Consider the following 17,305-nt stretch of genomic DNA (forward strand, 5'->3'; position numbering starts at 1 on the left):
ACAATGTTACACATTCTTATGATGGAATATTATTATGCCATGAAACAAAGTACTGTTACAAGCTAAAACATGCATGAATCTTAAAAACATGGTGCAGTGAAAGCAGGCAGACAAAAAACACCATATATCGTATGATTCCATTTATATGAAATCTCCAGAATAAATCTAAAGATTTATTCATTTGAAGGGTGGGTGGAGTACACAGAGGGAGAGGGAGAAGGAAACTCCCCGCTAAGCAAAGAGCCCAATGGAGAACTTAATCCCTGGAATCATGACCTACGCTGAAGGCAGATGCTTAACCGAGCCACACAGGTATCCCCAGAATTAAGTCTACAGACGGACAGTATATTGTGGTTGCCCAGGGGTATATGTAGGGGTTGGGGGAAAATAGGGAGTGACTACCAGTGGGTTTGTGGTTTCTTCTGGAGAGGGTGACAAAAATGTTTCTAAAATTGACTGTGATGAAGGCTGTACAACTCTGTGAAACTGTGAATATTACTTAAAAACCACTGAACAATACCATTTAATTTTTTCAAGTAACCTCCACACCCAATGTGGGGCTTGAACTCATGACCCTGAAATCAAGAGTCACATGCTCTACTGACTAAGCCAGCTGAGTGCCCCTGAATTATATTATTTAAGGATATGCTGGGGCACCTAGGTGGCTCAAAAAGTTAAGCACTTAACTCTCTGATCTGGGCTCAGGTCATGATTTCACGGTTGTGAGATCTGCACTGGGCATGGAGGCCACTTAAGACACACTCTCTCCCCTCTATGCCCCTCCTCAGCTTGTATGCACTCTCTCTCTCTCAAAAAAAAGTCGTCAGTTAGATCAATAAAACCAAACATTAACATATCTCTAGAAGATATGTTTTCTCCTTTCTCCTTCCCTATAGCCTCAAGCTTCTATGATAGATGTTTCTTTTTAAAAAGCACACAATTTTGTCTGGAATCTACTAGATCCTATACTCATGATATTTCTACCATGTAACCAAATGTTCTATTTTGTTTTAACTGAGACATTTATTTAAAATATTAAACTATTCTGGGGTACCTGCCTGGCTCAGTCAGTAAAGCAGGTGACTCTTGATCTTGGGTTTTTGAGCTTAAGCCCCACACTAAGTGGAGTACAGTTTATTTAAAACAAAACAAAACAAAACAAAACAAAAAACCCAAAATAATTTAACTATTTCTTCATGCACTTAATATATATAAGATACCACTTATACTTAATATATAAGATACCACCAAGGCCACAGTCAAATACTAGAATAGCCAATAACTTAATTGTAATGCATTTCTTTTCTATACCTAGGATCTTCCTGAAAAGTGAAAACTTAAGTACATCAAATAATCTGGATTGCTTTGAATGGGAGTCACTCAGAATAGCTAAGCTTTTTAGAAAGGCTGAACCACTGTCTATCATGGTACTAAAAGTTAAAGATACTACCTCATTTCCATTCTCCAGCGTTCTTCTTCTTCTCGTCTTCGCCAATACTCTTCTTTCTGCATTTGCTTCCTCATTTTCTCTTCTTGAATCTTTCTGGCTCGAATACTGGGCTTTACTTCTACTTGCAAATCTGGATTTACTTTTTTCTGTCAATACAGACATTTAAAAAATCAGTGGGACCTCTAATAATCTACACATATTATTCATCAGACAATCCCCCATATTTTTTCATCATAGGGGTTTTCAGTTGCAAATTTTTCACTTTAAGAGTAAAATCAGTAAAATAAGTTATATTAGAGGAAAGATTCAGAATACATTAAAATAAACATTCTTCTTTCCCTCCCACCCCTAAATTCTTAATTGTCTACATTTACAATGACATACTTAGTATCTAAAAAGTACAAACTAACAAATGGAAGAAATTCTTCCTGAACTAATGGATATTTCATTTTCCTTTACTTGTTTGTAAGCAGATGATTCTAAATGTCTGACTGTGGAGGTTAAAAAACAGACTATTTTAATTTTCACCACCTCTTTGTTTAGAAGGGAAAATATGAATCTAGTGCATTAGTCTAGGCTAATTAAAAACTTTAAATGATGTGGATTTAACTTAACATCTGAAGTGTTTCCAATGAGGAAGTCCTCATCTTAAAATTCATTTTAGTGGGAATTTTACCAAGACAAAGAAGGTAAATAGATGGAGACCTAATACTTCTTTCAAAATACTTTATGTAAAGCAATTATTTATATATACATGATTACTTGATCCAGGCAATGTTACTTTCACTAAAAATGATCAAATATGGTCATACTCTTCTTGACTAAGTATAAAAAACTAATCAATAAAAACCAAACATCTGAATGTGAGACATGACATGCTAATGTTAGCATACAGTTCATGAACTGAGTTATATTTAGATATTTTGTTTCCTATGGAAAAGGTTCCAAGCTGTGTTTAAAAAAATAAAAAATAAAAAGACAAAAAAAAATTTTAAGATTTATTTGAGAGAGACAGAGAGAATAAGTGAAGAGACATGAGAGCAGGAAGAGGCAGAAGGAGAAGCAGACTCCCCGATGAGCAGGAAGCCTGACGCAGGGCTTGCAGGACCCTGAGATCATGACCTGAGCTGAAGGCTTAATGGACTGAGCCACCCAGGTGCTCCTGAAAATTTTTTCAAGAGGGGGAGGGGCAGAGGGATAGCGACTCTGAGATCGTGACCTAAGTTGCAATCAAGAACTAAACATTTAATTGACTGAACTGCCCGACAGTTGAAATCTTACTCACTTTATACTGAAGTCTGTGTCTTCGCCCTTTTAAGTGCATCTCCTTAGCATTGGGATCATTAAAACTGCACTCGCATAATTTACAATGGAATCGAATTACTTTTCCCTCATCATTTCGTACCTTGACATGGGAAAAAAGAATTCAAGAATCATTACCAAAATACTATAGTTGAAGACTTCATTCATAAACCCTCAGATTCTGTGATGAATATATGTAAACAATTAAATTTGCATGTATTTGCTTTTGATATTAATTTTAATTTCAATACCTTTATCTATGTGTCAACATTTAGATTTAAATGCAATTGGGTAATAATTCTCTAATAAATTCTCTAATAAATAGTGAACAACTGCTACTGGCTAGTTATTGCTCTTGCGGAGATGGAAATAAGAGAATTAAAGACATTATTTTGGCATATAAGTTTCTGCAAAGCTTAAGATCTTATATATGTAACTTTATGGAAAATCAATGTCAATTTTTTCCCAAATGCACAACCAATTAGGAAGAGAAGTATAGGGTTATTAAGATGCCTGTAATGGATACTAGATTCAAATTATTTGTGGAAGCTTTTAAGACCGGCTCTGAATCCAATTCTCTTAAGTTTTGGATTACTTAATTGACAAATATCATTAAAGATTAAGGTGTCCTGGCCATATACATTTCTTTAGATAACCAAACCTTACTCTCTTAAGATCTGACATTTTAAAATTGTGAACTACTTATAAACTATATTAATCCACTTTTCTATCTGGCAAAGACAACATAGTATGTAATTTTTCTTGATGGGAGGAAAAAAAATAAACTATTTAACAAAAATCTACAATATGTTAGGAACTATTCTAGGTACTGTTATTTAATCTTCACAACTTTGGAAATATCCAAGTTTTACAGATCGGGACACTGATGCTCAGAGAATTTACGTATGTTCCACAATACAGTGAAAGTAAAGACTAGTGCTACACCACTCTATGGTGGGCTTTTTGCCAACAGCAAATATCTATCAGTCCCCTCCAATGTTCCCTCACTCTTCAATTTACTGAGTTTACCTGTAAAACAAGAAGATTTCTAATCAGCTTGACAAATCAAATAAACATGATCTGATAACTCAGCAACTTTAATTTTATACATGAAACTACATCATTGTCCAGAAAGAAATACTCTATTATTTTGTGGTTCACAATTTTTTTTTTACTCTTTATAAGCCAGATACTTGAAGGATATAAGAATGCCTACCAAACAAATAGAAAGTTATCTTCTATCACAGTGATGGTGTTGGTAGGAATAAAGTTAAAAAAAAAAAATTATGATGTCACTTAGGCAATCGTAAGGAGCAAGAAATTTATTTGAGGGTGGAGGGGCAGAGGGAAAGGACCTTCAAGTGAACTCCCTGCTGAGTGTGGAAACCACCATGGGGCTTAATCTCACGACCTGAGCCAAAACCAAGAGTCAATCGCTCAACCGACCACCATCCAGGTGCCCCAAGGGCATGCTTTTTAAAAACTTTTAACAAAGATACCTGTGATATTCCTTTATAAGTAACCTAAATCTAGTTTTACACATAAAGCATTCCTGCAACAAAATGACACTTTTTTTTTGGCGTGGGGGTGGGGGGTGGTGGTGCAGAGCAGAGAATCTTAAGCAAGCTCCATGCCTAGCACAGAGCCCAACATGGGGCTCAATCTCACAACCCTGAGATCACAACCTGAGCTCAAACCAAGAGTCAGACACTTAATCAATCAGATACTTAATCAAATGAGCCACCCAGGCGCCAAAAAAGTGACAGACTTCTTTCCTATACTCTCACAGTGATGGTATTCTCAAGTCAATACCTCCTCCACATAATCATGGCCCACTGGCTGCACATCACTCTGCAAAGCAGCAAGAGATGCAGGTGTGACTGGTTCTGAGACGGTGTCTGGCTTTACTTCTGCAATCTGTACAGAGGCTACAGGAGTGCTTTTAACACATTCGGTTCCTTTTAAGTCTTCTGTTTTATTTCCTGTTGACTGCAGCTTATTCCCACCTAGAGGATCATAAAAGAATTATAGTAATTTTCATTTTTCTTTTGTAAATGTATAATCTGATACAAAAGAAATTTCAGATAAAGTTCTATTTTTTTCACCATCAGTCCAACTCCTGGTTGACATACAACAGAATTTTGAAGAACACATCAACCACTTGGCTTTTTTCTCCTGTTAATGAAATAGATACCTAGATTTCTTCCCTTCTCCAACAACCAATGATCCTGTCCCCACCATGACTCTCATAACAACAAATACCTAAAGGGGACAGCAAGTACCTAAAAAGATAGGGTCTAAGCACAATTCATGTTTGTATCCCTAGTTCCCTCCCAAGCAACTGGGTGATAGGATATCACCCAGTCCTGATAATATAAAAATTAGATAATATAGCTGCTTTTGAGGTACCAACAATTTAAGGGAAGATACAAATAAATACTATGTTAAGTGCTATAACAAGTAGGAACACAGTGAGGTGGAAATGCTTAAAAACAAAACAACAACCAAAAAAAACAAACAAAAACCAAAAACCAAACTCCCACCCCCCCCAAACAAAACAAACAAACAAACAAAAAAGCCCATGGACCCTTTACCCTCTAACATGATCCAGTTAGCAAAGGCTTCACTAAGGGTGTGTCACTTGAGCTGGGCATTTTTTTTTTTTTTTAAGATTTTATTTATTTATTTGACAGACAGAGATCACAAGTAGGCAGAGAAGCAGGCTCCCCGCCAAGCATAGAGCCCGATGCAGGGCTCAATCCCAGGACCTGGGATCATAACCTGAGCCAAAGGCAGAGGCTTTAACCCACTGAGCCCCCCAGGTGTCCCTTGAGCTGGGCTTTAAAAGAAGACTAATTAAGTATGAATTTGGCCCAGAAGAAGGAAGAGAATGATATCTAAACAGAATCCCATACACAACAATATGAAGTTTAAAAGACTATGGTAAATTCAAGGAAGACATCCCCATCAATTACTATGTAGGCAGACGTGATGACACATTCAGACTATGAAGGCCTCGAATGGATAATTAAGGAACATAGTTTTTTCCTACATGCAAGGAGAAGACCACTGAAAAGTTTTTAAGCAGGAGACTAGAACAATTTGACATGTATTTTAACAAAACGACTTTGATAAGCTTGGAGAGACTGTATGTGGTATAAAACAAAGCTCTGAGGAAGAGACTTTGAAGGCCTAACACAAGGCAGTAGCTATGAAGAAAAAACACATCTTTTTGTAGAAATACTATAATAACAGAAACAAAAGGACTAAGTAAACAACCGAAGGAGACAATGAACAAGTAGAAATAATGTCAGTAAAATTTTCCAAGTGAAAAAAGCAGCAATTTGAAGAGATTATTTCACGACATTCTTGTGACATAATCAGACACTGGATGCCCACAGAAACCCATATAGATAATAACCAGGTAATTCCTACACCATAGCTTGAAAAGGAGGGAGTTTTGAGTTTGCCCAAGAGATTTTAAAGTTACTGCATACTGAAATGAATGAGACCACTTGTGAATACTGGGTGAGAAAAGTGAGATGAGAACTAGAATCAGAATTTTAGAAGCACCACCATTTAATGAACCTGAAGGTGGGAGACCCAAAAGAGACACCTGAGAATGGGGTGGATAGACACAGAAGAGACTAAGCTTTAAGGCACAGCAGTCAACTGTGTCAAATGTCAGAGGAATCACCAGTGTGAGACTGAAAACTGGTCACTGGATTTGGCAATTAGATTTTTGGTAACTTCTGACAGCAGTTTCAAAAGAGTAGAGTGCAAACAGTGGAACAGACTGAGGACTGGATAAGAAGTATAGAAGCAGACAAAGTAAGAATTAGGCTGCAGTGTGGGGAGGATTACAGTAATGAGAAAATGTCTGGGTTTTTTATTTTGTGCTCTTTAATTTCTAAAGACTATTGAAGACACAGGTAAACCAAAGGAAGAAACCATTAGAAGATGAAGGACTGATTAAAAATTTAAGAGAAAAAAACAGGTATGTGATCAAATAAGACCCCAGAGAAGGGGGTTGGGTACAAGAGCATAAAACAGAAGGGTTAGGCCTGGCATGGAGGAGAAACATCACTTTGACAGAGTTAGGAGAAACACAGAATCTTCAGTACTTGCCAACAAAGTTTATTTTGGGTGTAGATGTTTTCTTGGCAGCCATATTTGTAGGCACTGCTGATACTTTAGTGTTGGATGTGCTATTAAGAGACGAGTTTCCTGTAGTTGTAAGACCTTTCACTGAAGAAGTTGCAATTGATGAAGTATTCACAGTACAATTGCTTGCTGCAATGCTTGAGGGAGAGGCAGTTGGTTTTGAAGCAGACACAGCTGTTGAAGAAGTAGCTTGGCTAACAACGTTTGGTTCTGTTGAAGGAATGGGTTTACCAAGTTTTGTGTGTAATTTAACCACCTACAAAATAAAAGCACATTTGTGAGGAAACTCAAAAAGCATTGATTTTTAACTTTTTCTAAAAGAGTTTTTCTTTAGAAATCAAGGAAATGGGTATTTATCATTTTAAATAAAAACCCTAAAAATAAACACACAGACATCCTCTGCTTTAAACAACATAAACTAAACAAAATCCAGTCCTTTTTTGAGAACTCTGTGAATACTCTTGGATGCTCTGAGCATGACAAGAGGAAAATAATCATACAACAAATTTCCAAATGGAAGAATAAATGATCTAGTTTAATTCAAAGGAAAAAAGTCTCCAATCTTTCCCTCTTTAAGCAATGACTATTTGATGTTACCTTTATGTATATTAGCATATAAATAAGGCCTATAATCCACTCAAAGTTTTCAAGTTTTAAAGACACCTATATTTAAACCCTCCATTGAAAAAGTAAAAGAAAAAAGAGTAAGACATAAGGATGTGTGGGAAAAAACACCTACTTTCTGATGCTTAGCACCACGAATGTGGGCAGCATATGCATCTGCTCCTGTACAAGACACATCGCAGAGCTCACAACGTAACTGATTCTGAGTCCCACGAGTAGAGTTGTTGCTGCTGCTGGTATTCTGTGAGGCTTTCAATGCGGCTTCTTTTTTTTTATGTTTCTGTCCTTCTAAATGTTCTTTGTAAGTCTGTTTCAAACAAAAAGGATAAATGTTGCTTTGCTAATTTTCTATCTATATCATTTGAAATTATTCAATTCTCAAATCTCTACTACTCATTTAATAATGCGGACTCAACAACTGTAAAAGCAACTGAACAAGAGCATGTGGGATTCCCTATAGATGTGATGTATCTGTAGTTCTCTGTACTTTGCTTACCAAGAATATACTTATCCAACACTTTGATCTGCAAAGGACTTTCATACATAGCCATATTAACAATATAAGGTAACCACACCCAGTTTTAAGAATTTGAATCTTCTACTGCTTATGTATAATGATGGACAGAGTGACCATTCCACAAACTATTTAACTGTAGAATTAAGAGGAGAGAGGAATGTATCTGTATCATGAAAAAAAAAAAGTTACTGAATGGTAACAAGACATTTTTATGAACAGGTATGTTTATTTATAAAACTAATTTTTCTAACTCAGAATGTGTTTTCATATAGAACCCATACCATCCTGAACAAAAGCTTATCTAAAATACGAAACAGCCAAAATTACGTATATTTGCAAGGAAAAACAGTATTATTGTAATACTAGCCAATAAAATAGTGAAACTATATTAAAAACTATCTGGGGATCCCTGAGTGGCTCAGTCGGTTAAGTGTCTGCCTTAGGCTCAGGTCACGATCCCAGGGTCCTGAAACTGAGTCCGCTTTGGACTCTGCTCAGACGGGAGCCTCCTTCTCTCTCTCCCTCCTGCTTGTGTGCTCGCTCTCTGTCAAACAGATAAATAAAATCCCTAGCAAAAAAACCAAACAAAACCCCAAAAAACAACTATCTGGAATCAGCTGATAAAAGGTAGCAGATTTATTAAAATGAGGAGGTTAATAAGGACTGCTGTTTCTTTTTCCTTGAGTGGGGCCAAATAGTTCCTCTTCCGTGTTTTATTTTTAAAACTGTTCTTAAGACAGACGTATTATTAGCATAAAACTGTATATTCATCACAGAAATTTCAGAGCTGGATGGAACTTTAGAGATTACCTAAACAATGACTTTCTAATTTTTAAACAAGAGAATCCTTTCTCCAAATGAAATCTTATGCAGAAGTAGGGGAAGTTGCTCTGTTTTTGAAACAAAGAGGGAGACCTAAGACCCACTCATCTGATTCTCCTCTCATTATCTACAGTGGCCTGGAGTGGCTCCATGAAGCAGTCTGAGCCTCAATTATTTAGGGCAAATCCTTAATAAGTGAAGAAACAAAAGCCCAAAGAAATGAAGGTCTCCAACTTGTCCAAAGCCACACAGTGGCAGAGCCAGCTCTGAGAACCTTAAACCTGAACCTTATTACTCTCTCTCCTCATGTCCAGACCTAGGTTCTAACCTACAATGCCAATGATGCTTTTCTCATTAGCCCCTTAAGGCACTGCCTCTGACTTGCAGAAGTATCCTTGGCCTATTCTTTCGTAAAGATCTAGGCACTCCAAACTGATGGTCAGCTTTACAGATATCATTCTAAATGCTACTCTTTACCTATGATCCTAGACCCATGTTCTATCATGTATTGGTACCAGATAGTCAACACATCTCTTAGGCCTACATTTGCTACTCACAGCATCATCCCCTATCAACAGCCATTGCAGAATAGAATATACTCCTTCCATGTTTAATCCTGGGTCCCTGCCCAACATTCCCTACCTCCTCCCTCTCCCCCCACCATGTAATCACAATGAAACGATTTCCTATCACACTCAAAATAGGGAGAAACAAGGTTTTAATCTAACTAGTTACATATATTAATTATTCCCTAATTTGTGTAACTCAGGGAATGCTGGTAATTGAAAATAAACTAAAAACTCAGTATTAAGAAGCAGATACAACTAACCTAGTAAATTAAGAAGAATGTATATAGGTGGGACAGAGTTCTTTCAACTGAAAGAACCTACTACAGAGGCAAAGACTGTTCCTTTACCATAATATGCCTTTTATCTTCCAAACTGCTTGTCAATTCTTATATAAAAAGACATTCTTAAAGAAATTAACAAATAACGTCAGGATAAGGGTTCAACACATTAGACTTTATAAACACTCATGCCGAAATCACATTTTAAGGTGTAACAATCAGGGAAAAAAAAAAAAAAACTAGGGAAGAAAGGGAATAAATATTTTACATGCTTCATTAGTTGATATTTTTGAAAAAGACACTTCCCCACATCTTTCTTGTTCCCAAAGTTTCTATTCCTTCACAAAGGAAATTACACAGAAATAAGTAACATTCTATAAAGCATATACAAATGTTAGCCTTATCAGAAATGTTATCCTGCAAATAAAAAAAAATGTCATCCTGCAAACTACAGATTGTTAAAAGAACTTATTTTAAGGACTTTCAAAACTGCAGAAAGACAATTTTCTTCTGCTATTTATATGCTCCAAAAAATAACACATCTGACAAAGTCCTCTCATCTTTAATTCAAGTATATAAAACTGAATTATCTCTATGGTCATCCTTTCTAAGCTACAACATTCTATTCCTATAGTCATGGACCTCGAACAAGAGCTAAGGAAATTAAAAGCCAACTGTGTTAAGTTGAAGAATTTTGTATAAAGGCTTTACAGAGCAAGCTGTGACCGTTAAAAGAAAGAAAAAGTCAATCTTATCCCCAACCCTAATTAATTTAAAATTAAAACTTTTAAGCTAAAGTTTTATTTAAGGGGCAAAGTATCTTTCATGAAAAAAGTATAATTTGCCCATTTTTGTTAACATAATTATTTCTAAAGTTTTTTTAAATAGAATTCTTATGTCTCTATACAAATACTTTTTTTAAAAAAAATACAAATACTTCTTAAAAAAAGACTGTTTAGTGAAATATGTGTATGTGTTAGCTAAAAGCTAACAGGAAAGAAAATGTAAACCTTTTCTGTGAGGGTTAGAATATCAACCATACTTGACTACCAAAAATAACTTGAAGGCTCGTGGTAAAACATACAACATAAGTACCTGTGGTCCAGCACAGCTGATCTTACAAACATCACAATAGTGAATCTGGGGCGGTTTGGGAGGCTGTTTTGGTTTCAGTTGTTTATTTTGGAATGGTGCTTTTTTAGTAAAGGTGGTCCCTGTCCAGGCAGCTGTTGCAGCAGCAGCTGCTGCCGCCGCTGCCGCCTGCTTCTGTTGCTGTTGCTGCTGTTGGTAGTAGGAGGATGCAGCTGAATACACTGCTGCTTCATAACCTGAATAAGACGTACCTTACAAATAAAATCAAACAAAGATTATGTTACATAATTACAACAGGCCAAGTTAAATGCGTTGAACTTAAATTCAATAAATACTGCTAGCAAAGGCAGGTTTACATGTGCATATTTACAAATAATGAGTAACTCGCAAAACCTGGAAAAATTATAAGTCAATCAATAAAATTTTAACTCAACACATGTCAGGTGTTATAAATATGTAAGAGTGTAAGATTTGGTCCTTGACTTCGAGAAACTTCCTACTCGGTGGGATATGACAGTGATAAAATGTACATGGTTACAGAATCTGTTAGTATTTCCCCCAAAAGAATTCCTCTGCATACATTTGGGAAGGGCTGAATTTGAAGGAGAGTCTGAACTAGGATATTAGACAGGAAAAAAAGAAATTCATTAAAGTATATGCTTGATGACTGAGAGGACAGAAGATTTAAAAGAACAGAAAAAGGCTTTGAATCCCGGTGATTGAGTGATGGGTTATGCAACTGATAAAAGCAAGGAGTTGACAGAAGCTGCTTTGGAGAAGCAAGGTGAAGAAACCTTAGCAGAGGTCTGTGATGTGAAGCTAGAGATCAGATGAATATGTAAGATAACAGACAAAAAATTTTGGAATTAGGAACGAAATACATTGGTACTCATTTTTCAAAAGAAAAAAAGCACTGTATTTTCTGAATGAATGGATTGATTCTATCCATTTCCATTGTTAAAAGTCTCTAATGAATAAGCACAACAAGCTAGTTACTGATACAGACATAACTTATACATGTTGCTTATGTTCAGTGATTTATAGACTTAAAAATCTATAGAAGTTTTAAATTTGACAAAGTTACTGATTTTACTTATAAGCCTATCTCAAAACTAGAAAACTTATCCCTTTTCTAAACTGAGGTCTCTGGAAATTTGGAAGACTCCCTATTTATCGCACTACAAGACTTTTTTTTTTTTTCTGAAGTGGAATTGAGTGGAGCAAAGACATGTAAGGCTCAAGAAAAATATTCCTAGTTGCCAAGATGGCACAGAAGAACTACTTAAGGAAAACTAAACTTTTTGGTCTCTCAAATGCAACTGCTATGTTGAAAAGAAAAGACTTATGACCCACTAGCTCTGAGGCATCTACATACACAGGAATGAAAACATGAATTGGAAAGGTGAGGATTTAAGATGCGTGAAAAGTGAGAATCATAAGCACCTTAAAGTGGAAATATCTATAAAACAGTGCAATCAAGTAATTTGCATGAAAAGCCTTCCTAGACTTTTATATCAGGCTATTAAATTATAAAGTGCTTATAAAGATAGAAAGTACTGTGAGAAGAAAATATCTAAAAGTAAAAACATGAAGAAGCAGGTAGGCATATTAATAATAAGCATATGATCAGATAAGAAACAATCAGATAACAACTCATATAACTGATCAAAGGAGAAACTACAGATCAATAAACTCTTCTGGCCAGTCTTACTAATGTCCTATGGTACTTAAAAATGTGGAGAAAGACCAAATGTCTTCAAAGTGATAGGCAGAAATATGCAGTTTAAATTTCACTTCTAAAGCACCATAAATTGTCTAGTTAAAATTAACAAAGCTACTTTTAAATTTTAACTGGCTAGGACCATGATTTTTATATGAAAAATTTTAAAGATATTTTCCAAATGACTAGCTGTTGTGTACAGTAACTGTAAAAATACCACTTAAATGTAACCTCATGAATTAATGTATCAAGAAGATAAAAAAGTAGCATAAGGGCAATAGCATTTTACAATGCGGGATGACCAGGACTTTCAGCTTTTTTAAAATTGAAAATCCACAGTAGGGCGCCTGGGTGGCTCAGTGGGTTAAGCCGCTGCCTTTGGCTCAGGTCAAGATCTCAGGGTCCTGGGATCGAGTCCCGCATTGGGCTCTCTGCTCAGCAGGGAGCCTGCTTCCCTATCTCTCTCTCTCTCTGGCTGCCTCTCCGTCTACTTGTGATTTCTCTCTGTCAAATTAATAAAATATTTAATTTTTAATTAATAAATATTTATTTTTTTATTAATAAATAAAAAAAGAAAAAGAAAAAGAAAAAGAAAAAGAAAAAGAAAAAGAAAATCCACCGTATTCGGGGCAGTGCTCCAGACACAATGAATTCTCAAAACAGATCTATAAAACAACTATTATTATCCTTACTTGACAGATGAGAAAACGGGCTAAGAGACTGTGAGGTGCTTTATTTTTTTAAAAAGGATTTTATTTATTTATTTGATAGAGAGAGTGATCACAAGTAGGCAGAGAGGCAAGAAGAGAGAGGGGGGAAGAAACTCCCCACTGTGCGGACAGCCCGATACAGGGCTCGAACCCAGGACCCTGAGATCATGACCTGAGCTGAAGGCAGTGGCTTAATCCACTGAGCCACCCAGGCGCCCCGTGAGGTGTTTTTTAAACACTGAGTTATTTAAACCATAAAAATCACCACACTAAGCTTAATATTGACAAATTAATCTTCATCTGCGTATCTGTAGTCTAAAACTAATAAAAGGTAAGCTTAACTATATAGCTTACTACTTAATCTCCTATGATTACTGGCAAACAAATGTACATTTCTCGTAAAAGCACTACTGGAAAGTAAATAGAAGGTTGAATCTCTAAATAAAAGCTCAATTTCTGAGGGCTAAAACATTTTCACTTAAAAAGTACTTTTATTAAAGGAGCACCTGGGTGACTCAGTCGGTTAGCATCCGACTCTTGATTTAGACTCAGGTCATGATCTCAGGGTTGTGATATTGAGTCCCATGTTGTGCTATGCGCTGGGTGTGGAGCCTGCTTGGGATTCTCTCTCCCTCTCCCTGACCTCTAGGGGGGAAAAAAGTACTTTTATTAAAAATCCTTATCAATTAGAGGTGCCTGGGTGGCTCAACTGGTTAAATGATTGCCTTCGGTCAGGTCATGATCCTGGAGTCCCAGTATCGAGTCCCACATCGGGCTCTCTGCATGGCAGGGGGTCCACTTCTCCCACTGATGTCTCCCCTCTCATTGTCTCTCTCCCTCTCTCTCAAAAAAATAAATATATAAAATCTTAAAAAAAAAAAAAAATCCTTATGGGGCACCTGGGTGGCTCAGTGGGTTAGAGCCTCTGCCTTTGGCTCAGGTTGTGATTCCAGGGTCCTGGGATTGAGCCCCACATGGAGCAGAGAGCCTGCTCCCCCCCCCCACCCCCCGACCTGCATCTCTGCCTACTTCTGATCTCTCTCAAATAAATAAAATCTTGAAAAAAAAATCTTTATCAATTAGTAAGTTACAAATTAAGTTGAAATATTATTTTTAAATACAATGTACAATATCAGAAACAAAAACCTACCATTGCAGTAGTAAATTCAGCATGTTACAAGCCACCATTTATCAGGTTCTGAGATTCTAGAACTAAGTTTAATGAGATGGAAAAAACAGCTGACCTAAATTGTAGCTGATATAAAATTACACATACAGAACTCAGAAGTCCTAACAATGATTTTTTTGGATGGCAATTTCACACCATATATCACTTTTTTTTTTTTAAAAAGTGCATACTCTTTGACATACTGGCAATTTCCAAGAATTTAAACAACTGGCAAATTTACAAATCTTTTCATACAAGGATTATTTTACCCACTGTTGTTTCTAGTTTTTCCATAATACGAAACTTAGCACCCCAAGAAAGATACTTTAAAATATATATAGTACAACCAAACAATATTATACAGCCATTAAAAACTATGTATTTCTAAGTATAGATTCTGACTTCTAAATACCATATTAGAAAACGCAGCTCCTTTGTGAAATGGCTGACTGTTTGGGCATGAAATGCTTTAAGTGTATGTCCTACTGTGGAAGAAAAAAAGGAAAAAGTGCTCAAAATATAATGATGCCAAGTCCAAAAGGTTCAGGAGCCAGTTTGAAAAGGATCTCATTGGCCAAAATTGAGAAAGCATGTGCCTCAAAAAGAAAAATGAAAGTAATGGATTATACTACACTGAACAAAAAATACTGAGTCCACAGTAATGCTAAAAAGAGGTGACGCTTCCTTAGAGAAGAATGCTGAGAATCAATGTAAAAAGATTTTATATCCATCATTGTAGAACTTGATTCATTTAAGAGTCTTTCAAAGGATCCAACACCACAGTCAAAAGTAGTTTGGTTAACAGGCCCATAGACTATTTGGATAAGTACAAAGGGGAAAAGGTATCCTTAAAATGGAGAGATCTGGTAGTCACCACTTTAGTAAGTGATTATACCTGCCATCAATAAGGAATTTATAGCATTACTTATGTGCTCCTGATGTGATGAAATGCTGAAGCTCACTTAGGTAGTTTTATTGATTAAAAAACTGACAAAATCTAAGCATAAAGAAAGCAGATAAATCTGGATTATGGATTTTATAGGACAACTGGCCTGAACTCTTAAAACATGTCAAGGTCAGGAGAGACAAGATAAAAACAGGAGATTATTCTACATTAAAGAAAACTGAAACTAACAAGACATGACAACCAAGTATAATCCACAATCCTTGATTAGAACCTGAATTTAAAACAAAACAAAAACACACCAAACATAGAAAGCTCAGCCATAAAAAACACTTGTGGACAACTAAAAGAATTAGATAAATTCATGTTCAATTCCTTTTAATTGTATTTGCATGTGGTTATGTAATGGAATACTCTTATTCTTAGGAAATACAGGCTGAAGAATTCTAGGCAAAGCACCAGGTCATCTGCAACTTATAATGCTGACCCATTTGAAATGTCTCAAGAGATAAAGCAAATATGACAAAATATTAATAGGTAAATCTAAGAAAATGGTATATAGACTTTACACTATGTTTCTGAATTTTCTGCAGAATTAAAGTTCTCTAAAACAAGAAGTTGGGGAAAAACATAAATCAAAAGAATGATGTACCTCATACTTAATGATATGCACAAACATTCACAATCAGAAAAAAGCAATTAACAAAATTGTATGTGTTGGCCAAATTCACTTTTATTAAAAAAAAAAAAAAAAAACAACACAAACGTATATACCGAATATGTATATTTCCATGAGGAAAACGAGAAAGACATAAACCAAAATGTTAATGGCAATTGGCATCTGGGGTACATGTCCTGTGATTTAATGTTTTCTTTTTTATCTATAGTTTCTAGTTTTAAATGATGTATTATTCACATATTATAGCAGTAAATAAAAATAATTAACTAAATCCTGTGTAAGATATATTCAAGCAACTGGACAAAGGAAGAGAGACAGAAAAAACAGAACAACACGTAAGACAGAAGCAGTAACAGGAAAGGATACTATTATACTTCTTATTTTGTTGGTGGACATTAAAAAAAAAAAAGTGTCCAGTCAGAGCTTACTGAAATTATTCCACTTAGAGTTATAACTGATTAATCAGATATAAATAAAAATTAGTCAGAGATAAAGAGGGGCCAGAAAAGTTGTATCTGGTCAATCCTGAATGACAGATCTAGGAATAACAACCTCTCCTCACTCCCAATTCATTTCTGCATGGTTTAACTTAAAAATCTGTGCCCACTGCTCCTTTTGGCACCCTTTTAGATAGAGACAGACACCATAACAGACCCTGCAAGGCTTTTCACATGCCATTTCCAGCCTTATCTTTTAATATTTACCCCATATATCCTGGATTCCAGCCACAAAAAACTTGTTCCTAAATACTCCAGGTCAGCCTAATTCATCACCATATCCCTAGCACCCAGCACAAGAATTTAGCATAGGATAAAAAAATCTCTGAAAAACAGGGTGCCTGGGTGGCTTAGTCCATTAAGCGTGTGACTTGATTTTGGCTTAGGTTGCTGTCTCTGGGTCATGGGATCAAGTCCCATGTTGGGCTCTGTGCTGGGTGTGGTCTCTCTCCCTCATCCTCTCCTCCCCTGCTTAAGCACATGCCTGCGCACTCTCTCAAAGCAAACTGTGAAAAACAACAACAAAATTTTAATTCAGTAGTAGGCTTTTAACAAGCAAACTGGACGAAATAACTAAAACTGCCCATACCGCCTTAAATCCTCCATAGAACAAGACAAGGTACAGAAAGATAAATAAAATGCCTAACAAAATAAACCATACAGAAGTACAAGGTTACATGTCTACAAAAAAAGCAACATGTGATTTTAATCACTGAAATAATGCAAAATACCTTAGCTAGAAATTAGCAAAAACAGTGGACACAGGAAGATTTTAGTGATATTTCTCTTAATATAATGATTATTTAAGG

The 17,305-nt window shown here is 35.9% G+C and overlaps 1 protein-coding gene across 3 annotated transcripts in view; it reads right to left on the reverse strand.

The window, feature by feature from the left end:
- The window catches only part of ZFR (zinc finger RNA binding protein), an 85,718-nt gene that overhangs the window by 40,123 nt on the left and 28,290 nt on the right, over positions 1–17,305 (reverse strand). For all 3 annotated transcript variants that reach the window (XM_045079450.1, XM_045079449.1, XM_045079451.1), the window contains 6 exons: positions 10,822–11,069; positions 7,656–7,847; positions 6,881–7,172; positions 4,565–4,758; positions 2,736–2,855; positions 1,451–1,596 (listed from right to left, as the gene is read on the reverse strand). In XM_045079450.1, coding sequence (XP_044935385.1) covers positions 1,451–1,596; positions 2,736–2,855; positions 4,565–4,758; positions 6,881–7,172; positions 7,656–7,847; positions 10,822–11,069 — 1,192 coding nt within the window. The remainder of the gene's footprint in view (positions 1–1,450; positions 1,597–2,735; positions 2,856–4,564; positions 4,759–6,880; positions 7,173–7,655; positions 7,848–10,821; positions 11,070–17,305) is intronic.

Source organism: Mustela putorius, unplaced genomic scaffold (assembly GCF_011764305.1).
Source record: "Mustela putorius furo isolate JIRA1106 unplaced genomic scaffold, ASM1176430v1.1 tig00000407_pilon_pilon_pilon, whole genome shotgun sequence".
Classification (NCBI taxonomy): Eukaryota; Metazoa; Chordata; class Mammalia; order Carnivora; family Mustelidae; genus Mustela; species Mustela putorius.